The sequence below is a fragment of the Protopterus annectens genome, chromosome 12.part0 (assembly GCF_019279795.1).
Source record: "Protopterus annectens isolate FY-2018-M chromosome 12.part0, PAN1.0, whole genome shotgun sequence".
NCBI classification, from domain to species: Eukaryota; Metazoa; Chordata; order Ceratodontiformes; family Protopteridae; genus Protopterus; species Protopterus annectens.
The window spans coordinates 1,257,647,223-1,257,673,142 of record NC_056746.1 but is presented as its reverse complement, the minus strand read 5'-3'; the positions used below and the strand labels follow the sequence as shown (position 1 = coordinate 1,257,673,142).

The following is a 25,920-nucleotide window of genomic DNA, read 5'->3' as shown; positions in this document are numbered from 1 at the left end:
TGGATTTTTATGGAAGAAAAGGACAGGCCCTTGTGAAGCATCTCAGTTAAGTATTGTAAAATCTGAGGAATGTTGGGCACTGCTGTGCTTATCCCTTGAGATTGATTCCAGGCACAGAATATTTTCCATTTGTCAGCATAAGATTTTCTAGTACTAGGCCTTCTCGCCTCCAAAATGACATCCATCACAGGTTTGCTGAGGGATGCTAAGGGTGAATTTAGGTGATTAGCCATGCTGCAAGATTCAAAGTTTGGAGCTGAGTGTGCAGAATTTGGTTGTTCTGCTGAGACAGTAAGTAAGGTGTCTGAGGCAGGTGCCACGGTGGAAGGTGTGACACATTGCGTAGGAGTGGGTACCAGTGTTGGCGAGGCCAGTCTGGAGCAATCAAAATCATTTTTGGTTTGTCCTGTTTGACTTTTTAGTAGAACTTTGGAGAGCAGAGGGGGAAAGGCATAGACTGATAGTTTTTTTTCCAGCTGAAGGATAGAGCATCCACTTTCCAGGCTTTTTTGTGAGTTCTTGTGCAAAATTTGTCCAACTGATAGTTCTGGGGTGAGGCAACAAGATCTGTATCTGGGCTCCCCTATTTGCGTGTCAACATGTTGAAAATCCGTGGTTCCAGTTTCCATTCGTGAAGGTCCATGAGATTTCTGCTTAGTTCGTCTGCCAGAGTATTCAGCTTTCCTGGCAGGAACTGAGCTTGTAGTTGTACTTGAAAGGTAAAGGCCATGTTTCACAATGCCATGGCTAGTCTGCAAAGGGGGTAGGAGTGTGTACCCCCTGCTTGTTTATGTACTACATAACCGTGGTGTTGTCTATCATTAGTTGTCCTGGATGAAGGAAGTTCTTGAAGAGTATCAGTGCATTCTGTACAGCTAGCACTTTTTGATTGATATGAAGGCGTATTTGATTTGGGCTCCATTTGCCCTAAATGCACTTCCCTGCCAGATGTGCCCCCCAAGCATAATCTGATGCGTCTGTAGTTAGGGTTTGGGCGGCAGGGGGTGGTGTGAATGGCAGTCTCTTGTTTTGGTGGCAGGCCTCTGCCCACCACAGGAACTCTAGTTGCAGGCAAAGTATAATAGGAATCATTGTTTCCAGGCTGTGACAATGCGGACTCCATAGACTTTTTAAGTACCACTGAACTTTCCTCATATGCAGTCTTGCATATGGAATTAGAAGAATGCAGGAGGCCATGAACCCCAAGGCTTGCAGTATTTGCCTTGCAGAAAGCAGGGTTTTTGTGGCCACCTGTTTGAAGTAAGTCTCCAAATGAATTTGCTTCTCTGGCATTAGGAAAGCCATCTGGGCAGTTGTATTCAAGCTTGCACCCAGGAATGTAATTTTTTGAGAGGGTACCAGTTGTGATTTATTTTTGTTTATAGTGTACCCCAGACAAGTTAGAACAGTTTTTACAAACGCCAGATGGTTTAGAAGTGTGTCCTTGTTTTCTGCCTGAATTAGACAATCGTCCAGGTATGGATATATTTGAGTATTTCTTTGCCTGCAAAATGCAATTACTGGAGCCAGGCACTTTGTAAAGACTCTGGGTGCAGTAGACCAGCCAAAGGGCAGTGCAGAGATCTGGTAATGCAAGTAGCCTGCTTTGAAGCGGAGGTATCTTCTGCAAGATTCCCTGATTGGGATATGCAGGTAAGCCTCTTTTAAATCTAGAGTTGCCAACCAGGCACCTTTGCTTAGCATAGGAAGTAACTGGTGAAGAGTCAGCATCTTGAATTTTGGAATGTCCAGAAAGGTGTTTAGAGTAGATAAGTCCAGAATTGGACGCTATGATTTGTCTTTTCTGGGTACAAGGAAAAGTCTTGAATAGAAACCTTGTCCCTTTTCCTCTTCTGGTACTGGCTGAATAGCCCCCATACTCATGAGGGAAAGTACTTGTTTCTGGACCTCTGCCCACTGATTTGGGGGCAGATCTGGCCATCCTTTTGGAATTGGCAACGTGTGGAAATGAAATCTGTATCCCTGGGCTACTATATTTAAAACCCATTTGTCCTGGGTTATAAGTTGCCAGTTTCTTGCATGAAGAGCCAGTTTTCCCCCGAAAGGGGCAGCTAAAAGGTAAGTGCTTGGTAAGTGTAAAGGGAAGTCATTGAGACTGCTTACCATAGGGAGATGTCTTATTTCCAGATTTGGAAGAGGAGGCACCCCATTGTTTTGTTCTGAAAGTACTTTGTGACTGAAACCTGGAGCCTTTGGAATGTCTGGGTTTGTCTTGAGTGGCTCTCGAAGGAACTGGAAAGGACCAGTTCTTAGTAGGCCAGTGCCGACTAAATCTCGGAGGTTGCACTTGTAAGAAATCTTTCACAGTTTGCATAGATTTAGCTTCATCTTCCATCTTTTTTTAAAACTTCTTCAGCCTTATTACCAAAGAGACGGTCCTACTGTAAAGGAGCATCCAACAATAGTACAAAAGAACTACCAAGGTAGTGGGTAGGGTTTAGTCAGGAAATCAAGAGGTAGAGATGAGAAATAACTTTAGACAATAAAAACAGTCTAACAAACACTAAAGGCTCGGAAAAAAAAACAGAAAAAGCTACACTTAGCTGAGAGAAGGCTTGGCACGTCTGATGAGGAATGTGGCAAACAAGATCTGAAGAGACAATGAGGGACATTGTGGGTAGGTCTTAGCTGAGAGTTTTTGGCTGGCGCAAGCTTGGTACTGGCCATGTCAGTTCTGAGGATGGAACCAAAGTCTTAACAGTAAGGAATGAATAAAGATTTACATCATCAGATACGATGTTTGACACCCACAGTTTGGAGGTAATATTTGTCCTGATTAGTGGGTGAAGGGAAATGCAACACCAGACTGCCAACAGAACAGTCTGGCAACGTCTCAGGAGCGCTGACAGGGCTGCTTGAAAAATGGTTCCCTTGAGCCCTGACTTTGCAGACCCCTCTCCCCTGCCTCTAGGGTGGCATCAGCCATTGAAACTTCTCCCACTGTCTATGGAAGAGGATTTATCAAGTGTGTCTTGGAAGGGACACTGACTTCCAGAACCACATCTTCCTAGTTCCTTGCTGGGTCTTACAGAAGAACCTCTTGAGGAGTAAAATGCTTGATTCCGACCATGGACAAAGTATTCCTATTCCCTTCCTGCTTGCTGCGGGTCGTGTCCTTCACAGAAGGTCCAAAGAGAGTGTTGGTAAAGGGCGCTTTGAAGGGTTCTGCAAACCCGCACAAACACAACCAAGTATGGTGGCCTCATAGCTATGCTGGTATCTGCTGCTCACGAGGTAGCTTCCACAGCATTGGAAATTAACCTCATCGAATAGTTCGCCAGGGATGTCAGAGTAGGGGAGCCTGGGAGATGCCTTTTTGAAGTCCTCTACCGGCAATAACTCTGTAGTGCAAAGTTCTTGGACCAAATCATTTTAGAGGCGGGTAAAGTGTGCCAAGTAATTAACTGCTCTCAGTCTAAATGTAGCTGAGGCGTACACTCGTTTGCCAAGACAATCCATTGTCTGGGACTCTGCTCGGGGGATGGAGCTTTGCTCAACCAGCTCCTTCTTAGTGGCAGCGGCAACCACAATGGCATCAACCAAAACTCCTTTTTCCAGAGAGTACGGTCTCCACAGTGCCTGGCTCTTTCCACGCCCTGCTGGCAATCAGTTCTACTAACTCGTTAGCAGGGGAGGGGGGACACTCAGAAAGCAGACAGGCCCATCCCAAAAGCCTTCAGAAATACGGACTCCTCAGAAGACGGTGGTTAGGGAGACCATTCGCCCTTCAGTTTCAAGATTTCTACGATGTCCCCAAAGGAGACATCCTTGGGCAGAGATCTGGGGTCCAGTCTCCCTCATCAAAGTCAGTGTCCTCAGAGAGGGATGCTAAAGGGGAGTCCAATTTCCTCCTCTTGCACTTTATTTTATGGTGTACCTCCTCCATGGGGGGCTCTGGGGAGGACTCAGAAGCGGGAACATCTAGAGGGGAGGAAACGCCTTGAAGGCTCAAATGGTAGGGCTGACCCTGGACAGGATGAGAGTCCTCATCAGCCAAAGAAGACAGAGGCAAGGATGGACCCGGAGTGGTGGTAGATAAAACTCCTGTCCTTGAGAAGGTCCTTCTCTACCACCTGGAACGCCAAGGGGCTAAAGCGGTTCCATCCCCAGTCTCAGAGGGAGAAGTCCCCAGAGAGCAGGAATGAGCCCTAAAACAGCACCATGACCCCTGGATGACACTTGCCTGGAGCTATTGAAGGCAGAGACCGGTCTGAAAAAACAGGACCAGATTCTGCCTCAACAGAGCCAGCACCTACCACTCCGGTACGGGGCTCACTCTGGTCTGAGGGTGGAGGAACAGAGCAGGCCAGGGACTCTGATGGGGTTAAGAAAAGGGGAACACTTGGCCTCACAAGTATCTGGCCACTGGAGTCTGGGTCCTAAGATTCCAAGGTCCCTGGGGTTGGGAAGAGGAGAACGACTAACTAGAGAGGGCGATGGACTGGGGAAGCCAGGAACCCCAACTATATTTGGACTTTGAGGAAGCTCATCATACTATCCTTGTCGGAGGGAACAGACTCCTGGATGACTTGCAGGAAGAGGAGGAGTGAGCGGACTTGGCCAGAGAACCTAAGGATTTGTGGCGGTGTTCCGAAGTTCAGCTCTGAGGCCTCAGAACAGACTGGACCACCTGTCTGGAGGTAGAAGGAGACGCTACCTCCTTCTAGAACTATTATTAGATCTGACAAGCCAGTCTGATCTAGTGGCCGAGCGGAAGCAGCAATTGGATCTGATGAGCTGGTCGGATCTGAGGCTGGCCTGACCCTGGCCGGATTAGAGGGTATCTGATCCAAAGAAGCTCTGGATCAGGAAGAGGACTTTGCAGCTCTCGGATCTGAAGACCTTGGATCCAAGATGGTCTGGGCTGGAGTCAGATAAAGGGACCTAGGATCCAACAGCTGAGGTTTCCTGGAAAGAACAGACAGCAAAGAAGGGGTCTTCCTCTTACGATAGAGGATGCCTTTGGTGGGGAAACAAAAGGTCTCCCCTGTACTAAGTCTTTTAAGAGGAGCTTACTGCTGCACATTCAGCATCCAGGTGCAGAGCATCCAAACAATACACGCACTTCCCTGTGTAAGTTGGAATTGGGCATCTTCCGAATGCAAAAGGAGCACTTTTTAAAAACCAGAGGGCTTATCAGACATGGGGGGGGGGGGGGACAATAATGCACTACCATTACAAAAAACAAGAACAAGTTCTAACGGCTAAACAGCCAAAAAAGGTGCCAAAACACCACAAGCAAAGTCTAATTATATAAGTACCTAAAACTAAGGGAGGGGAGGTAACTACCACACTATAAACTGACTAATAACTAAAACAAGAACACCCCACTAAACTGGCTAAGTTAACAGCAAAAATATTTGCAAACGTACTTATCTAGGGCTGCGAGCCAGGATCGCACCCAAACTGAATAGTGGCAAACAAGATTTGGGGTTAGAGGGCAGCAGGGCATTATGGGAAAAGGAGGATCTCGAGCCTCGGATCTGTCTGGGTGAATGTCGTCAGCTCGGATCAAAGACCCTGCGGTGACGAATAATGACATGGATAACATTTTACACTTCTTTTTTAATGCAATCCAACATTCAGACCAATTTTTATAAAGTCCTTCATGGTTATATGATCCCGCCATAACTGCAATGCTTTCCCACTCTCCAAATTCCTCCCACAATTTCTTATTTATTCTTTTTATTCCCTTTTTTATTTTAATATACTCCCTTTCTTCTATCATCTCCCTCCATATTGCTAAATGAGCCAAAAAAACTGTCTACTGTATCACCATCTGCTACATCCAATCCTTCTGGCAGTACAGAATAACCAATGTCTGATCCAACTGTCTTCTGCTACAAGTCCATTGACTTTTTATTTCACAAAGCTAACGTATCCCATTTTATCACTTGTATTTAAAATCTTTCCCTTTCTCTCTACATTTTCCCTTTAAATCATAAAGTTCCCTGCAATAATATTTTTCATGTTAACCACCACATAATCTAATATTTGATGAAACGGATCTTTGTCATCTGAATATGCATATAATGCTATAATTCTAGAAACATGTTCTCTCTCCACTTCACGTTCACAAAAGTTAACCTTCCCATCCTTACCAACGCTGCATCTAATATTTTTATTTTATTTATTTTTTTTTTTTTACACAATCCAGTCACTCCAGAACATTCACTTCCTAAATGCCATATCTTTCCTACTCACCATTTTTTTCAGTTTGCAATCTTTCTTCAGTTGTCTGGCATCTTACAACTCAGAACATCTACATCACATTTAAGCTTTAAGAAATTCTTAAAATACACTCTCTATTTCTCAACTTCTACTTTTTACTTAATATCTAATGATTTTCGACATATATATTATAACCATGCTTAATGTTTTATCTGTTATTACAAATGCTTGCATGTGGAGCTTTTCTTCCCGGGCCTCTGCTGAAAATGGACATATATCCAGTTGGACTAGCCCGGTCAACAAATGTAAAATAAATAAAAATAAAAAATAAATTTAGCACACCATTCCAGTAACCTTATCCTTCTTACGTTATTATTTATATTTACAGAAAGCACTCTAAAATTATTACTTTTCCTTTTTAAGTGTAAAGGAAAGTATTTTAAACTTTATTATTTTTTATTCTTTACCCAATTAAATATTTTTCTGAGCGTATGTAAAACTTTTCCTTGATCTTCAGAATCAGATTTTTAGACTATTTTCTTAAGTGAAACCATCTAAACTATTCTTTACCTTTCTTTTTAATCTTTTCACTACCCTTACCCTAACATATCGAATTTCTTTTCCCAACACACTTTACACTCCCTTCATAATGTCTGACCTACTACTTTCAATGTCTCCACTTTAAACACCCTCAGTAGTTACCTTCATCTTCCTGAAATATAACATTTTTAGGCAGGTCACCTTTTGTAACTACCTCCTCACCTTTATTTCCTTTCCCCTACTTGTTCATTTCTTTCAGACATTACAATACTCTACCATCCTGCTCAACACCATACTGCTTATTCTTTTTATAACCAAACCAAAAATGCCCTCATATAACCTTTTCCCGCATACTAATTACATCTTACTTTTGTATACTTGTTTATTTGATGAGGGAAATCCTCACAAAAAAAAAAAAGTTTTCAGCTGTCCCATTTACTTAATTATTCCTCTATCACCACCGACATATGTCTAATCAGATTTTCATCAAGCAAATCTCTTGAAGCAGTTTCAATTACATTTTTTTTTCAAAAAACTGAAGATTTAAAGTCAGCTATATGCTATTTGTACAATCCACTCACCAACAGTTTTCTGTCTGAGTGACAGAACTACACAGCTATCACCAACGGAACTGCGTACTCCATCCATCACTGCAGAGCTTCTCCTAGCTGCCTCCATGCCAGTAACAGAAGCAGGAAGTGCAGAAGCAAAATGGTACCCTGCATAACAAAAAGGGTAGGGGAAGTTCCCAGATGCCCTGACCAAATTAACCGTAGTAGAATTTCCACATTGGGTCTTCCTTGAAAACAGGCTACTAGGCTAGTAAGACTAAAAGTAAAAATAAATGGTTTGCAAATTATGTTAAAAATGGTGTTCAATGTAGTTTATTCTCACAACAGCATGTGCTGGTGAATGGTAGGGGGTGGCCTTTAGATGCACTACCTCAACACAGTCAAATATGCCAGAAGATAAGACACCTCTATCAGTCAGCATTTCCCCTAGGAAGACCTACCCTGCTGAAAATATGTAGCAAACCATTTGCCACCTTCATTTCAATGGGAGTCAGGGCCACTATTTCTGGGTACCTACTGGCATAATCCACCACTATCATGATGTTTCTTACCACTAGAACTTTGATTACTCAGAGGTCTCTCAACATCCATAGCTACCCTCTGAAATGGTCCTATATAATAAACAAATAAAGGCATCAAAGCAGCAATGGCTTTGTTTCCAGGCTTGCCAAACCTTTAAACATTGTTCACAGGATTTGCACAAACAGTAGATGGTCCACTAGAGAACTGTTGTAATAAACTAACCTATTTTGGGTCCTGCTCCAGTAATCAGACAGCTTTTGGACTGCAAGAGATAAGGTCTACCTACCAAAAAAATCTTCCTTTTTACAAATCCCTGAACAGGGATCTAAAAATATAGAAGGTGAAGATGGTAAGTCCAGACCGACCTGAGCTACTATTGGATTTTTCTCATGTGGAGTCTGGATGGAAAGCATGAGAATCATTGAAAGCATGTAACCCAAAACTCTAAGAAATTCCCTTGCAGACACCTAGCTTTGATTGGAAAATTTCAGGAAGAACTTTTGAAACAACTCCACTTTACCCGGAGGAAAAGCTCTTCTCAGCTAGCAGACATCCTTGAAATACAATCAGCTATGAGATTTTTGTCAGTTGATTTGAAAATCCACACCAAGTAGAGGATTCTGAACAGCTGACAACTACTCTTGACAGTTGAAAAAGTCCACAAAGATAATACTACTGTCAACAGTAGTGCAGCTAGGCCAGGGTGAAGGGGACAACAACCCCATGTGAAAAGTGCTGGGAGGGGCGGCAGTGATCGACCAATCCCAATTATATTTTAATGTATTTTTTAATGTACACAGTCTTTTAAAAGCCAGTATTCTATTTGTAGCCAAAATCAGAGCTGCAGCTCTCCATGTTTGGTCTAAACTGTAGCAAGCAGTTTGCTACAGTTAAAAAAAAAAAAAAAAGTAAGACTTGTTTTGTTTTAGGAAAACCAGAGCACTGTAGCACTCTGTGTGTGTGTGTGTGTGTGTGTGTGTGTGTGTGTGTGTGTGTGTGTGTGTGTGTGTGTGGTCTAAATTATCTGTATCAACTGTAACCAGTTTGCTACAGTTTAAAAGTAAAACAAAATTTTTAAACCAAAACCTGAGCACCGTAGTAGTCTGTACAGGGTATAAACTGTAGCAAAAAAAAAGTTGTTTTTCTTTTTAGGAAAACAAGAGAGCAACAATAATCGAAATATTGAACATTCCAATTATATCCTTTGCAACCCCTTGCCAATAACAATTCTGCATAAGAAGCCTTTAGCATGCTTCATGCCCATATGACCTGCAAAAGAAATGCTCTGGATTACAGCCAGAGATGGCCAACGGTGCTGCCAACTGCTGCATAGCTTTGCCCTGTAGCCCTCCTTTAGGGAACCATTCCCTAAATAAATAAAACACTGAACGACTGCAAGCTGCTGGAAGTACTAAACACAGGAACCGGTAATAGCGTAAAAAAGAAATTTAATTTCCGCTTTCGTCACAACTTCATCAGAAAACACAGAATGCTTGAAACTGAATCAGTATAAATAGCCAAGTCAATAAGGAAACAATTAATTAATTACATGTACAAATAGATGTAATACTAATAAAAATTTATACATTAAAACATGCCTTTAAATCTATATCAATATTTTTATTTATATTCAACTTACGATATTTTAAAAAACACTTTAAATTGATACTTTCGTTCAAGCCTGGTAAAACATCAGATTTTAATTTAATCTGCCATAAACATTCCCGTTGTTCAATATAATTCTTAAAACCCCCAGCCCTTCCATCTGATTTACATTTTTCCAAAACTGAAAATAAAAATTTATTGTAATTAATACATGAAATGGAATGTTTATATAACGCATTGTTGAGATCTTTTACCTTAATAGCATATAGATGTTCCTTAATCCGAGTGGCTAAAGATCTCGTAGTCATCCCCACATAAAAAGCGGGGCATGAGGAACACAAACTGACATAAACCACTCCATTGGTGTTACAATCAATGTAATCGCTAACTTCTAAGACCCTATCTGAACTAATGATATTAATATAGGGGCCCTCAGAAATGTACCTACAAACTTGACAATGCTGACATCGAAACATCCCTTTTTTGTTAATGAAGTGTGTGGAATGATTCTTGTTATTGTGTTCTAAAATGTTTTTAAGAGTATTTGATTTACGAAAAACAAAACTTGGATCAGTACCTACTATACGCAAAATGTCTCGATTACCTTGTATAACTTTCCAATTGTTCTGAATGATATTTTTAATATAACAACTATCACTACTTATATCAAAGGAGCAAACAACGTCATTATGACTGTTATGAAGATTGTTATTATTATAAATGCCCTGTTGGTCATGTAATATGGCAGGAAAACGAATTGACCGTTTAGGATATATTTCTTCCCCTATATTGAATAAAAATAACTGATCATACCCCCCCTTTGTAAAAATAAAAAAACTATAAAGTGAAATTCAGAAATTAACATCTCATCCTTGGTTGTCATCCTACAGGCTCGAATGAATTGCCCTCTAGGAATATTTTTCTTCATGTATGTGGGATGTCCACTGTTATAATGTAAATTAACCGTTGGTGAAGGTCTGTTTCCTATGAATTTTACTGTGAAAAGATTTTTCTTCTGAATCCCACCATATATGTGTGTCTAGAAAATTAACAGCCAATCCAGTGTCCCCTAATGTGAATTTGATGTAACTAGAGAAAGAATTTACTTTGTTAATAAAAAAATTAATAGTGTCTATATTGCCTTCAATAATGAAAATCAAATCATCTATAAATCTACCAAAGAAAAGAATATTAAATTCATTTTTTAACACTAAGAAATTCCAACTCCCACCAGGCCATTACCAAGTTTGCAAAAGCCGGAGCCGCTGGAGACCCCATTGCTACACCACACTTCTGTTTATAATAGGTATTTTCGAACATAAAAAAATTATTCTCTAAAATAATATCCAAAAATCTGCATATAACAGAAATAACAGAATTATTAAATATGTTCTTCTTAACTAAATAACTCCGAACGGCTTCCACCCCTTCATCATGGGGTATACAGGAATACAGCGAAATAACATCCAACGTAAACATAACATGTTTAGTTGCATCAAACTGGATGCTGTTTGAAAAAATTCTCATTCTATCCAAAAAGTGCCATGAATCCTTAATGTATGACTCATTATTATTAATCAAAGGCCCTAACATAGCATCAATGATTAGGAAATACCTTCTGTAACAGAATGTGGAGAGGATACAATGGGACGTAATGGTGGATTAAGTAGATCTTTATGAGTTTTGGGAACTCCGAATATAACTCCTATCTTAGGTTTGTCCACTGTACAGAAATTGTATAAAGAAAAATCGATTTCACTGGACATCAAAGCATCATATAGATATGAATGTACTGTTCTAAAACTTTTTAAAATTTTAAACAAAGGAATACATTCATATTCATTAAAGTTGTTAAGCATATTTAACATACTAGAATTATATTGTTCCTGCTCCATTATGACCATATTGGAGCCCTTATCGCTTTTCATAAACCTGTATTTCTCATTTAAAGCTCTTAAATTACCTAAAGCCCTCCTCTCTTGTTTCGATAAATTATCACAAAAATTATTATTAAATTTGAACATATTGTCTATGTCTTTAATACATAAGTCTTCAAAGGTCTTGATAGTATGATGAAGGTTTGGGGCATAACTGGAAGGTTTACTAATGCTGTTATTAACTTCGGGAATGTTGTGCAACAAAAATGAAAGATTAAGTTTCCTGGTGTATTTTTTTAAATCAATGATTGTTTTACTATAATCGTCTCTTTTGTTCGGAATAAAGTTAAAACCATAACTTAAAACTGTTAATTCAAACTCATTAAATACATGCTTAGATAGATTAATTATGCCAAAACTGTCCGTGTTAAAACTTAAGCTTCGTCCCCCGACGAATTCGAGCCCAAAAAAGTACGACTTCTAGTAAGAATCGTACTTTTTACATTGTCAGTAAAATAACCTTTTTTGTGGTTATTATTGTTACTTTTATTACTAGAACAAAGTTCAAGATGATCAGATAAAACTTTTGTTCTGTTAATTCTACTTGTAGTAGCACAGTCTTTAACGTTGTCTGGTCTCAATGTCGTAGTTTCATCATTGACAGTCTGCTTATCTACAATCTTGTCTTGCAAAATGTCCATAACAGACGGAGTAGCAGGAACCAACTTAGGAAATTCAATATTGTACCTATTAGAATCTTTACTAGATTCACTAATAGTGGTAGTAGTTTTAAAAGGACCACTAAAATTGTGAGTTAAATTACCCGTTGCTACTTCTGCATAATTACGTCTGTTAGAAAAATGTCCTTGTTGGTTAAATTCCCGGTTTCGTGGATTAGGGGGCATAATGAGCGTATGCTGTTCTATTACGATAGGAAACAATGTCTCTTTCCATTTTTGACTGCTTCCTGTTGGTAACCGTTTTAGTATGTTCAGACAACTCTTTGGTGAAAAAAGAATATAAAATATTCAAATCTTCACTTGTTAAACGTTCCTTGAGGTCGGACTCTAGGTCTTTAATGTCATTCAATATTAAAGACATCTTTTCCACATTGTTATCTATTAATAATTGTAAGAACTTGAGTCCAGCTTCATTAAAAAAAGTAATTAGAGTATCAAACATAGGATGTCCTATATTAATGCCATTAGGACATTTAAAGAAGCGCAGACCTTTAGGTACTATGACTTGGCTATTTATACTGATTCAGTTTCAAGCATTCTGTGTTTTCTGATGAAGTTGTGACGAAAGCGGAAATTAAATTTCTTTTTTACGCTATTACCGGTTCCTGTGTTTAGTACTTCCAGCAGCTTGCAGTCGTTCAGTGTTTTATTTGTTTCTTTTGGGCATTCCCTAAATAATTTGCCCCAGCATATGAACTGCCCCCCACCCTTGAGTAACAAGGAACCACACTTGGCTACTTCCTGCAAGTCCTGTAAAGCACAGCCCAAGAATTGAGCCTGCCTCAATTCCTCCTTAATGACTTACCATCCCTCAGCTCATCACCCAGAAGCAGACTGGTAGCATCCATTAGTGGTAGTTATGGGCAACTACAGCAATCTACCTCTTTCCTAAAAGTACCACCTTCCATGGGAAGCACTGTACCTTTCGGTTGCTATGGTTCAGTCTGCAGTTTGAGTTTAGTATCAGCTCCCTCCCTGCACTAACCACATGCTCTAGACAGTGGCATGGGCCTTGGCTGGTTTCCTTCTTACTACCTTCCCCTTGTGATTGCCTCCATGCTGGAATGACTAAGATACAAACATACTGCACTGCCAAAGTCATTCCTATTACTAGCCTCCATGTCCACACACTCCAGATAAACTCTGGTGAAAGGCACCTGAAAAGATTTTCCACACACTGTCTCAACTGGAGTGGATCACCCAGCAAGGAAATGCTCCTATCAGATCACTGCAGGCCTGACTGTGTCCATTTTAGCAATGGCCTCCCTTCCCCTCCATTATGACACGGTGCACATTTGTTGATAGTTGGCTTTAGACAACCCAACATGGTCATACTGCTTTGTCCTGCTTGATGCTTCATGTGCTTTTGTTCCCCATGTCTCAGTGGACAAAGAGACCATACACGCAGCACTTGGTTAAATCACAAACACTGAACACCAAAACCTGGACATGTTAGCAAAAAACATGGCTTCCCTCTTTTCCTGTATAACCTCTGACTGCTTAGGTTGCTCACGATGGGCTCCCTAAAACCAATGTGCAGTGCTGGGTGCACACTTCCTATGTACTAGCAAACTTGCTAACTGCTAGAAGTCCCCCTTCCACTCCATCTCCACAGCAGTATTACATTCCTGGTCTGCCAACCAATCTTCATCTCACTATACTGAGACTATAGAAGACACATTTTTTTTAAAACCTCCCCTGGCTTTGACTACAGGACTTTTTTTCTTTGTTAGTTTATTAAATTCCATAGAAATTCCTTTACTGCTTCTTCTCTTCTTAAAAGCTTCATCATAAGTACCATATGGAAGTAATACAGAAAACAGTACGTATTTAGGGGAACTCTGCTTTCCACAAGCACAATTATAAAATGCCTTAAATGGGAAATCAGACTTTCATACCTTGTAAATACTTACATTTCTAGATATTCTTCTGGGAATTCTTACACAAAAGTGACCAAACCACAGTCAAGGGAAGAAAGACTCTGAAGAAAAGGTAATAGGAACTGAATACAGCAGCAAAATGGCAAAACAAGCATCTTGTATCTTGCAGAAAGGCACCTCCGTGCTTCAAAATCTGGCCAGACAAGTAGTATCTTTGTTTACAGCTGCAAAAGTCCTCATCCTTCCATACACACAAAATCAGTCTTTTAAGGAGCAGCAACGTAAAGCAAAGCCTTTCCAGTTTTGAGTTCAAAGCTTGTAGATGAACTGAAACTTCTAAGGCACTATGAATTCTGATGATTAATCCACTAAACACACCGCACATTTATTGAAGTAATTATGCATGCACCAACAGTTGATGCACTTGTCTGTACTTAGAAAAAAAATAAATAAATAAAGACACTGACAAACTAAGCATTTTTTTTTTTACTTCATCCAGACAATTTACTTACTTTATCCATATGAGAGAATTATAAAATTCTGGATCAATGGATTCCAAGTCCTTTAATCCAACTTGCTTATTTAGAATCCTTTTATAGAATGGCAGAGAGAAACCAGTATCAATGAACTTTCCATGAAATAATGCCTAAAACAGAAAGCAAATAAACATGTAAGAAAAACAGAAGACCCATTTAAAGACAATCAAACATGAAGATTATATTTCTTCTGCCTCTTTCCCATAATGTATTATTGTTAAATCCATCACAGTTGACCTGCTCTAAAGGTCAGTAAGCTGCCTTGCCCACTACCACAGTTTTTAAAAAGGACACCTCCACCCTTTATCACTGTTACTCAATACAAACTGTTTTTATCTTCCCTTAAATCAAACTCTAACACTACAACATAGAAAGAAATTAAATACTCTGACTTACGCCTGACACTTGTTTTATCATCTGTGAAATTATGTTAAATGTAACAACTATCTGCATCAATTTTTTTATAGCATTAACTCATTCTTACTTGCCAGCATTAAGTTAATAACGTATCAAATTCCTGTGTGCTAACAAGGTGGACAGCAACGGTCTAGAACTCTGACATCTCATTCAAGTCTATAGCACCTTTATATACATTTCCACTTCACACTCATAGCTCCTTATGTTGTCCTGACCCTTTTTGGGTCTGGCTTATTTAACTTGGTGACTTGCTACGTATATTATTAGAAGGGCAAGAAGTTACTAATAAAATTACAAAACGTTTGTTAGCCTAGGATGTCCTGCAGTAGAGAAGCTGTGACTTATTCACATTTTCATATTTATGCCCATATTTTCATAATGGTCAGCTCTGCATGTTACTGAGAGACATGGTATGACATGCCATGGTAACAGACAGGAAACTTCATTGTCCATTTATATCACACTACACCAGATATACTTGTTAGTTGTTTGTTAATAACTATAAAAATAAGCAATATTTCCATATGTACTTCGCACTTCAAAAAGCAAGTAACTTGTAAACTCTTGCATAACATCAGGTGAAATCTTTGTTGTTGAAGAAAACTAGCTTTGATAACTCCATTTCAAGTTGCACAGAGATATTCAGTGTTACTTAAATTGCTAATTACAGAATTAATTTAACTGCTAATTACAGAATTATGCACATCTTTTCAGACTTCTGTAAATATCTCAATCAGCATGCAAGTGAAAGATTATGTCTGGTTAACAAAAATGTTTTAATACATGTCTAAGGGTTGCAGTTTCCAAGATAAGACAATTTGTAAAAGCGTAGCAAAAAATATAATTGAGTTTGTGTACATTATAACATACTGTAGCATTTATGGAAAAACTATGAATGCATTATTTTCAGCAGGCACCGGTCTTCTCAGTTCCTCCTTTCCCCAATCCACAAGAAGCATACATATTCTTCTTTAGATCACTGTTGCAATATTCTAAACAGTTGGGGGTTATCTCGTTAAATAACCTAGACATCCAGAAAGGTGCCAAAACGTTCCACAGAGCCATACATTTGCTGTATGACCCAAGTCTGTGGGCATAAGGATACATAAACAGACGTAAGAGTGTAAATCTTCAGACTATCTACAACCCAGTAAGCCTGAAGAGGCCTGAATCATAAAAAAAGTACAGTTTTGTACCTACCATAAATGTAGATGTTCGAGTGTATACACTGCTGCAGTCATCACACTTGGGTTATCCTGCCGTCAGGCGGTTCCCCAGTCGGCCTGAGTTCCAAAGTCTTGATCAGGCGTCGGTTGCTGTCGTCTCCTCCCTGGCGTCAGTGCGACAGGGGTATACAAGATGCAGCAGACGCCATTTTCTTCAGTTTTTCTTGCCCCAGATGTCAGGTGCCCCCAAAAGGTAGGCAATTCAAATTGCTAATGAAACATACATAAGAAAAGCAAACATCTTTCAGTTACCAGCAAATACTCCCCATAGGTAGTAAAGGGTAGAAGACATAGGTACGTACCAGCCAGTAAGAGGGGAAGGAGGGAGGGTAGCCTGGACTGCAGCAGTGTATACACTCGAACATCTACATTTACGGTAGGTACAAAACTGTACTATGTTCATCGTGATACACTGCTGCAGTCATTACACTTGGGTAGAATACCAAAGCTGAGGTAGGGTGGCTGGTTCTATAATGCATTAGGTGTGGCTATAAGGCCCTGCAGCACAGCAGTGGCGAAGCCGGCTCTGGATTTAGAGTATAAAGGCAGATGGTAATGCTTGGTGAAGGTATGCACAGAACTCCATGTTGCTGCTTCCAAAATGTCCTTGGTAGGCACTCCTCTGAGGTAGGCAGTTGAAGTGGCTGTTGCCCTGGTGGAGTGAGATCTAATACTGCTAGGTATAGGTTTCCCATGGTGTGTGTAGCAGAAACGTATGCAATGTCCTATCCATTTTGCAATAGTCTGTTTTGAAATGGCTTTTCCCTGTGCTCCTGCAGCATATGCTACCAGTAATTGCTCAGATTTTCTGAAAGCTTTGGTTTTGTCCAAGTAGAAGCGTAACTGCCTGTGAATGCCCAAAGAATGCAGTAGTCTCTCCCCTTTATTCTGTGGTTTTGGATAACAAGTTGGCAAGTGAATAGTTTGGTTTAGAGCCACACTTGAAACCACCTTTGGCATAAACATAGGGTTAGTTCTTAAAGACTCCCTGTCCTGGTGGAAAATGAGGAAAGGTTCCCCTGCCATTAGTGCCTGTAATTCTGAAACTCTTCGAGCTGATGTTATTGCCAGGAGCAGAGCAGTCTTCCAAGAAATATATTTTAATTCTGCTGTGTTAGCTGGCTCAAAGGGAGGTAAAGTTAATTTTTCCAAAACAAAGTTGAGGTCCTAAGTTGGAGTAGGTGCAATACAGGGCGGTCTTATGTTTTTAGCTCCACTGAGGAACTGTTTTAGCAATGGATTAGAGAAAATTGGAGGATCCGTGTTGTAATAAGCAGAGATGGCAGAGGCGTGGATCTTGATGGATGAAAAAGAGAGACCTTTGTCCAGCATCTCAATTACATATTGTAGAATCTGAGGGATGTTTGGGACAAGAGGGTCAAGGCTGTGAGCCTGGTTCCAGGCACAGAATCTCTTCCATTTATCCGAACAGACTTTCCTGATACTAGGCCTTCTGGCCTCCAGAATGACATCCATAACAGCTTTGGAGAAAGGCATTGTTTGCTTGACTAGGGAATTTTCCATGCAACTAGGTTTAAGGTCTTTAGCTGACTGTGAAATATCTGATTGTTGTGCTGAGTCAGCAGATGTGGGATTTGAAGCAATATCCAGGGTGGTTCTTGTGCTAAATTCCTTAAGATTGGGTACCAGTGCTGGCGTAGCCAGTCTGGAGCAATCAGGATCATCTTTGGCTCTTCTTGCCTGTCTTTTATGAGAACCTTTGGAAGGAGAGGTAGTGGAGGGAAAGCGTATACTTGTAGGTTTTTCCAGCTGAATGAGAGGGCATCCACTGTCCATGTTTGTGGATGGTAACTCCTTGTGCAGAATTTCTGTAGCTGGTAGTTCATTGGGGATGCAAACAGATCTATGTCCGGGCTCCACCATTTTTGTGTTATTCTGAATATTTGTGGATTCAATTCCCATTCATGGGGATCCATGTTTCTGCTTAAGTCATCTGCCAGTGTGTTTTTCTCTCCTGGCAGGAATTGTGCTTAAAGATGAACTTGATAGTTTAGAGCTGTGTTCCACAAGATCATGGCTTGTCTGCAGAGGAGGTAAGAGTGAGTGCCCCCTTGCTTATGTACCACATAACTGTGGTGTTGTCTGTTTTTAGTAATAGTTGTCCTGGATGCAGCATGTCCTTGAAAGCTATAATGGCATTCTGTACAGCTAGCATCTCTTTTTGATTGATGTGAAGATGCCTTTGTTCTGCGGGCCACTTGCCCTGAATACATTTTCCTGCCATGTGTGCTCCCCAGGCGTAACCCGATGCATCTGTTGTTGGTGTTTGCCTGGCTGTGGGTTGAGTAAAAGGCTGTCCCTTGTTGAGGTGACAAGCTTGAGCCCACCATCGAAACTCCTGTTGAAGGCAAGGAATTAGTGGTATAACTGTTTCTAAACTTTGACAGTGTTGAGACCATACACTCTTTAGATACCATTGCAGTTTCCTCATATGCAGTCTGGCATATGGAATTAGTAGTATGCAAGATGCCATGTAACCCAAGGCCTGCAGAATTTTTCTTGCAGGGAGTTGGGTTTTTGTTGCCATCAATTGAAAGTATTAAGTCAGTTGTCCTTGCTTATCTGGCGTGAGATAAGCCAACTGGGCCATTGTGTTCAAACTATATAATATATATATCAAGGAATATTATCTCTTTCGAGGGCACTAGTTTTGATTTCTTTTCGTTTACTGTGTACCCCAGGCAACTTAACTGTTTTACAAACGCCAGACGCTCTAGAAGATTGTCCTTGCTCTCTGCTTGACCCAGGCAGTCCAGGTACGGATAAATTTGAAATCCTTTCTGTCTGAAAAATGCAATTACTGGTGCCAGGCACTTTGTATAGACCCTGGTCGCAGTAGATAAGCCAAAGGGCAGTGCAGAGAATTGATAGTGCATTGAACCTGCTATGAATCTGAGGTATCTTCTGCAGTTTTGTCTGATAGGGACATGCAGGTATGCCTCATTGAGGTCCAAAGTTACGAGCCAAGCTTTCTTGCCCAGCATGGGAAGAAGCTGCTGTAGTGTTAACATTTTGAATTTCGGAACATCCAGGTAAGTGTTTAGAGAAGAAAGATCCAGAATGGGCCTCCAGGCTTTGTCCTTTCTGGGAACCAGAAAGAGTCTTGAATAAAATCCTTGTCCTTGCTCTTGTGGTGGTACCTGTTGAATAGCTGTCATTTCCATGAGTGCTGTAATTTGTTTTTGAGCCTCTGCCCATTGATTTGGTGGCAGATTTGGCATTCCTTTTAACCTTGGCAGTGTGTGAAAGTGGAACCTGTAACCTTGAGATACAATGTTGAGAACCCATTTGTCTTTGGTGATCCAGTGCCAATTGTGATAGAAAAGTGCTAGTTTTCCTCCCAAAGGGGCTGCCAAGAGAGTTGTTTGGCAGCTGTAATGGGAAGTCATTGAGGCTGCTTTTTATATGGTTGGGGCCCGTCTTCCCCTTCTTTCTGGCCTGGTGCACCCCATTGTCGAGGCCTGTAAGGACCTTGTGGTTGACCTCTACCTCTCGGACGTCTGTATATGCCTCTGAGGTCTGTCTGTAGCCGATAAGGACCAATTCTTTTTTGGCCAATTTCTGCTAAATCTTGGTGGCTGAACCTTTAAGAAATCCTTTACTGTTTGCATAGATTTTGCCTTATTCTCCATTTTCTTTAATACCTCTTCTGCTTTGACTCCAAACAACACATCCTGCTGTAAAGGTGCATCCAATAATTTTGCTTTAACATGATCTGGTAACGTATATTCTTTTAACCAAGCATGTCTTCTAATGACATAGCCTGTAACTGCTGCTCTACAGGAGGCCTCTAAAGAATCAAAACCACATTGCAAAGTATGTTTTCCCACTTGTTCAGCTGCATGCAATAAATCTTGCATTTCTTTAAAATTAGGAGGATCTGAATCTGGAAGCATTTTTTGTTTTAACTGAGACATCAAAAATTGCTGATATTTTAGCATGTGAAACTGGCAATTTAAGGCTCTCATTGCTAAGGTTGCAGACGTATATACTTTCTTTCCCCATCTGTCTAATGCTCTGGAATCTCTGTCAGAGGGAACTGTTTTTTTTGCTGATGAGGCCTTAATCCCTTTGGGTCCTTGAGAAATAGTTTCAGGGTCAGCAACAGGGCTTTTATACAGAAATTTGTGAGAGTCAGGGACTCTGTAATATCTATCGGGTTTAACAGGGGCTGGAGATAAGGAGTCAGGGTTTAAGCTGGATTCAGTGTAGACATCATCCACAATATCTAATACTGGCGGAATAGCAAGGGGTCTGTGTTGAGGCAATAAAAGGAAGTCTCTGAGCCTTTTCTTGGATTCTGAGTAATCCTGGCCTTCCCAATGGAAATGCTCCCTCATGGTATGTAAGGTCTCCCCAAAGGAGTAGTCCTCAGGCGGAGAGGCTGATGGAACTGATTCCTCAGCATCAGAATCCTCATAAGGGGGTAAGGAATATCCTAGGTCTGAGGCTGAATTTGAAGAAATGGACACCTGGTCGGAAGATTCATAGTCTGCATCCTGTCTGGGCCTTTTATCAGGAGGGGGATGGGACCCCCTTATCAGGGTGATTAGGTCTTCGGCCATTTTGAGCATTTGTTTCTTAGGCATGGAAGCCTGTCCTGGAGAATGCTGTATCTGTTTCTTTGTTTTTAAGGGGGCCTTAGACTTAGTAGAGGGTTTAATGGTTAACTGGTCTGAAGACACCCTTTGAGGCTGTGGATTGCTCAGCTATTTCGTTTCCCTCAGATGGGTTAGTTTCGGTAGGCTGAAAACATGTAGCGTCCGAAGTCCCAGCCAGCTCCACGTGGGAGTCGGATGCGGTCTGTGGTTCTGTGGAAGTGGTAGTCAGGGGCTGCGTAGGCGCCTCGCTGAAAATCAGAGAACCGGCGACCGGCCTAGAGGAGGCCTCGTTAGTTTTGGGCCTCGGTTGCCTGTCCTTGTCTTTGCGCTTTTTATGTAATCCTGTCATCGGGAGTTCCGATGGCATGGTTTAATTGAATTTTCTGCCAAAATAATGTCGGGCAAAATCAAACCGACGTTTAATAGTGCGCTTGTTAAACCTAGCACAAAACCGACAACCAGTGACGTCGTGGTCTGGGCCTAGGCATGGAATACAATAGGAGTGGAAATCCTTATGATGTATTTGCCTCCCCCTTGAAATACAGTTATTAACTTTTACTGACATCGGTCTGAGGCAAGAAAAAGTTGCCCCAACAGGGTACTTAGCTTTGTAGAAGACTTTGGTTCTGGATTCGGAATGAAAATCTCAGGAGTCGGCCGACCGGCACTTGCGAACTGCTTCCGCTTCGGGCACAGCGCGGCAAAAAAGACTGAAGAAAATGGCGTCTGCTGCAACTTATATACGCCTGTCGCACTGACGTCAGGGAGGAGGCGACAGCAACCGACGTCGGACCAAGACTTTGGAACTCAGGCCGACTGGGGAACCGCCTGAAAGCAGGATAACCCAAGTGTAATGACTGCAGCAGTGTAACTCGATGAACATCTGGTCAGCTAAGAGGGGAGAAGCAGAAAGACAGTGATACCCCCTCAGTCCATGAGGAAAAAGGAAGAGGAACCAGAAAAGGAGGAAGACAGGGAGGGAAGGAATACTGCAGTGATCAGTGGGACATTTAATGCTATGGTAAATTCATATACAACTGTACTATGTCCTTCCTTAGATCATTGTTGGAGTATTCCATACAAACAGTGATTCTCAAAGTTTAAGAGGCAAGATGAGTGGATGGGAGAGAGATAGGAGAACTGTCTAGTTATCCAGAGAGGACTGACCTAGTGAAGGTGACTCAGGATTTCAAAAATGGCATCCACTCTGTAATGCTTGGTGGAAGTATGCACGGAGGCCAAGTACCTGCTTCTAAAATTGTTCTACAGTCAATCCTAATTTTTCCCTAAGATAGATTCTTAAAGAATTACTTTATTTGCAACTCACTCAATACATCAACTGGACATGGAAAACAACATTTTTCTTGGAATGGACAAAGACCTAATTATGGGAGCAATTGTTTTGCCCTCACCAGAGACTATGCTCTTGTCTATCACTCAGCTCTCCTTGACCACTCTCAACGGAATAGACATTAATAATGACACACTGCCCTGCTTCAAAAATGACCTCTCTAACAGCCACTTTTAAGTTAATTTCAATTTACCAAACTACAGAAAGGTATCCCTCACTGATCTATTCTAGCACCTCTCCTGTTCTCTATCTACATTAACAAACTTCCTTTGGACTTGGCCTGTCTTCCTCTCATACTTTATATTCTGCTCCAAACATTCTCCCATTCTGCTCTAACTATTCTGCATCTTCTCTTGAACTCAAACTTCAGGCTGATTTTCATGCCCTTATTTAACGGGTTACTGATAAACAATTAGTACTAAACTCTTTTAACACAATTATTTTTTGGCACAAAAATTACTTCTATCTACATGCATCAAAATCCCAGATCATGTTAACACTAGTACTGAAAATGTCACTTCAAATACTTAAGAATTTGGTTTGACCCCTTTCTAAATTACCAACTCCACCTAGACTACACACACACAAACACATACTCACTTCTAATGTGGGCTAACAGGATCTCTCCTATTCTATCCAGACCCAGTAGAAATGCCAGAGGTAAAAGTATTTCAAAGATTAAGTGACTTAACAGAAGATGAAAATTACTTTGAGATAGAAAGTTGTGCCATGAAAGAAAAGTTTGAAAACAGAGGGTATCCAGAAAGTCTAATAAAAGAAGTCAGAGAACAGACAGGTAAGGTAAGGGAAAGTAACCTATCTACAAGTGAACGGGCAGAAAAAAATGTAACAGATAAAAATTTTACGTTAGCCTGTGTTTTACAAAATTCCACAGATGCTAATAATATAAGGCAAATTATTATGAAAAACTGGAAGTTTCTTTCAAACTTTAATGAGTTACGTATTACTGTGGAGACACCAGTATTTGTGACTAAATGGGGAAAAATATAAAAATATTTTTACAGAAATGTTGAAGTAAAAGTAACAGAAGCTGTTAAAGGTATGAAGAAATGTGAGGGATGTAGGTTCTGTCCATTTATTCTGGAAGGTAAAGAAATGAAAGTGGTTTCTAGAAATTATATTACGCTAAATCATGGATACAACTGCAAATCTAAATTTTGTTGTATATATACTGTTATGTGGACTGTGTTCAGCTTTTTATATAGGGAGAACCAGTATAGAATTTAAGAGAATATATGAACATCTTAGGGCTGTAGATATTAAAGAAATAAACAGCCTAGCCAAGCATGTTATTAATAAAACACAGTTCAGAAGTTGAAAAAGTTGGTTTTAAATTTTCTGTGGTCGATCAAGTATCGAATTATGCTAGCAGGTTTGATGCGGAGGATGACAAATTAAGATTAAATGCATGTAATTTCCCTGGACTAAATGCAATGGAGAATTACAAGGTAGTCTTAAAAAGGAAAGGGTTAATTCATTGATTCACTTTGGTCAGCTGTTTTTGATGCAATTTTTTAAAGTCTTTTTAAGTCTTTGACTTGGTCTGAAGAAGTTCCTTTTGGAATGAAAGCACTTACCAGGTTTATGTAATAAAGTTTATACTTTCGTGGTTCGTTATTGCGTCATTTTTGTTTTTATACGGCCACTGTTTTTATTCGTGAGGTTTTTGACTTAATTTTATTAATATGGTCTTTTCGAATTCTAATGCCAATTCTCAACCAAACTCTAGTTTTTTTTACTTATTCCATTGGGTTTAACACTTCATGACACCCCTGGTGAAGTGTTTTTAGATAATGGAAAAGGAAGTGTCAAAAAAGTTTTGTCACAACCAAATAGAAGTACTATGTCAGATGTGGGAGCTGCCACTGCTGTGCCTGTTGTGCCTTCTATGACTTACTACTGGACTTGTGCTGGGAGCTATTCCAAAACGGAGAACTACTGGCAATGAAGTAGTTACATTAGGAAGCTCTGACAACTTTCTTCACTATTTTCTAAGAGGGCCAGGTTAATCCCTTTATAGAAGAAAACCAGCAGCATGAGGTAAGGGAACCAGATTTAACAGGCGAGTTCTCTTAATGTGAGAAAGATTTGTTCAAACTGTTGAGACTGCAGTGGGATGTCTTATGCCTCGAGACTTGTTTAAATGTCAAGAGAGTTCCAAGGGGAATAAGGGTTTTAAAAGCACCCACTACAGACAAATGTTCAGGTAGCTTTATGGAAGCTTGGCAAGCCCTAAATAAACTACAGGCTTTCAATACATAAAGCTGCTAATAGAGGAGCATAAGAAAGTGCTCACTGATTTGTCTAATGTAGTAACAGCTTCTTTTAACAGTCTAAAAGATGCAACATCCCACATGAACTTTGACACTAAAATGCAAGTTATTGAAGAGAAAATTAATGAACAAAATGAGCTTTTGAAAAAGAGAAAACAGAAAATTTAGCAGGGACAAAAATGATTGTAAGATGGGCTTGAACTCTGTTTTGTTTCCTGGAAGTGATGTCAGAACAGTAATGAATGAGGAAGCTCCACCCTTGCATTCTGCAGTGGAAAATGGAGAGGAAAGACCTAAAAACACAGAGGTTTAGGACCGAGTCTGGGAACTTTCAAGAAGCCAGAAATGAAGAAATAAGGCAACCAAATGTTGAACGTGAAGTAAAGCATTCCTGCCAGGGTCGCAGAACTATGTAGGGTGGTAAGAAGCAAGTGGTTTTTCAAATTGTAGCCATTTACCACCATAGAGATACAGGACAGAAAACCTGGGCCCAAGTAGCAGTGCAAGCACCTTGGAAACAGGGGCAACAGTACAAAGGGAAAGCTACCATTAAAAAAAAAAAATGGGAAGTGGCAAAATTGTGGTCACTTCAGCAAGAACTATATGCCAAGCAAATAAGCAGACATTGTAAACAAGGTATTGTTTTTCTGATTTGTCTAAAATTATTAATTTATCCAGTTTTCAACTTAATAAGGAACATATTCAGGTTCTGAGCAAAGGTCTTACTTTTATGCCTTCAAAAAGAGCAGACCTTATAGAAAGCATTAATTGTTGAAGAGATTTTGTTAGAAAGTTAAACCTGAAATGTTTACTCAATAATAATGATGAGTAGCGAATGGAGCAATTCAAAAAGCCTAGTTTGTATAATCCCTGCTTGAAACCTGAATTGGAATCTTTTTTGTTAGTGTGTGAAAGTGATGTAAGAGAGTTATTAGGGTCAAAAGTCCATAAAAAAATTTATAACTGCAGAAAACAGGAATGCTTTATTACAGCTGAAAAATAGTACAACTGAAAAAATGTTAAATGTCAAAAATATTCTACAAAATGGTTTCATGGGAAGAAGTGGTGAGGTCATATAATGCCACTGATGCCCGCATTAAGGAACGGTTTTTAGAAGGGCTTATTTCAGTGAGTTTAGCTGAATAACTTGGAATCCCAAATTGGGAAGGTGTTTTGGCCTTTCCAAGGTTCATAAGGATTTAAATATGCCTCGTTTTCGGCCCATATTGGCCGGTCAAGGCGGGAAGACAGAATCTATGGCAATTTTTGCAGATAAATTTTTGCAGAAATTAGTGCCCGCAGTGATTCTTATATTAGGGATTTCTTCCATTTTAAAAATCTGATATCTGAAATGGAGGTGGATAGTTCCACATTACTGGTGACAGCAGATGTGTCCTTGTACACAACTATTCCAAATTCAGAGGGCTTGGAAACACTGAATAAAGAATTGCTCCAATCCAACCTTTATTCTAAGGATGAAGTAAGGTTGTTATTTGAAATACCGGATGTTATACTGAGTTATAATTTTTTTGTTTTGGGGGTAAAA

General features: G+C 40.2%; 1 protein-coding gene across 4 annotated transcripts in view; it reads right to left on the bottom strand.

Annotated features, from left to right (window-relative positions):
* Positions 1 to 25,920, bottom strand: part of ITCH (itchy E3 ubiquitin protein ligase) — a 2,580,358-nt gene that overhangs the window by 885,333 nt on the left and 1,669,105 nt on the right. For all 4 annotated transcript variants that reach the window (XM_044090275.1, XM_044090277.1, XM_044090278.1 and 1 more), the window contains exon 18: positions 14,441 to 14,574. In XM_044090275.1, the coding sequence (XP_043946210.1) occupies positions 14,441 to 14,574 (134 nt within the window). The remainder of the gene's footprint in view (positions 1 to 14,440; positions 14,575 to 25,920) is intronic.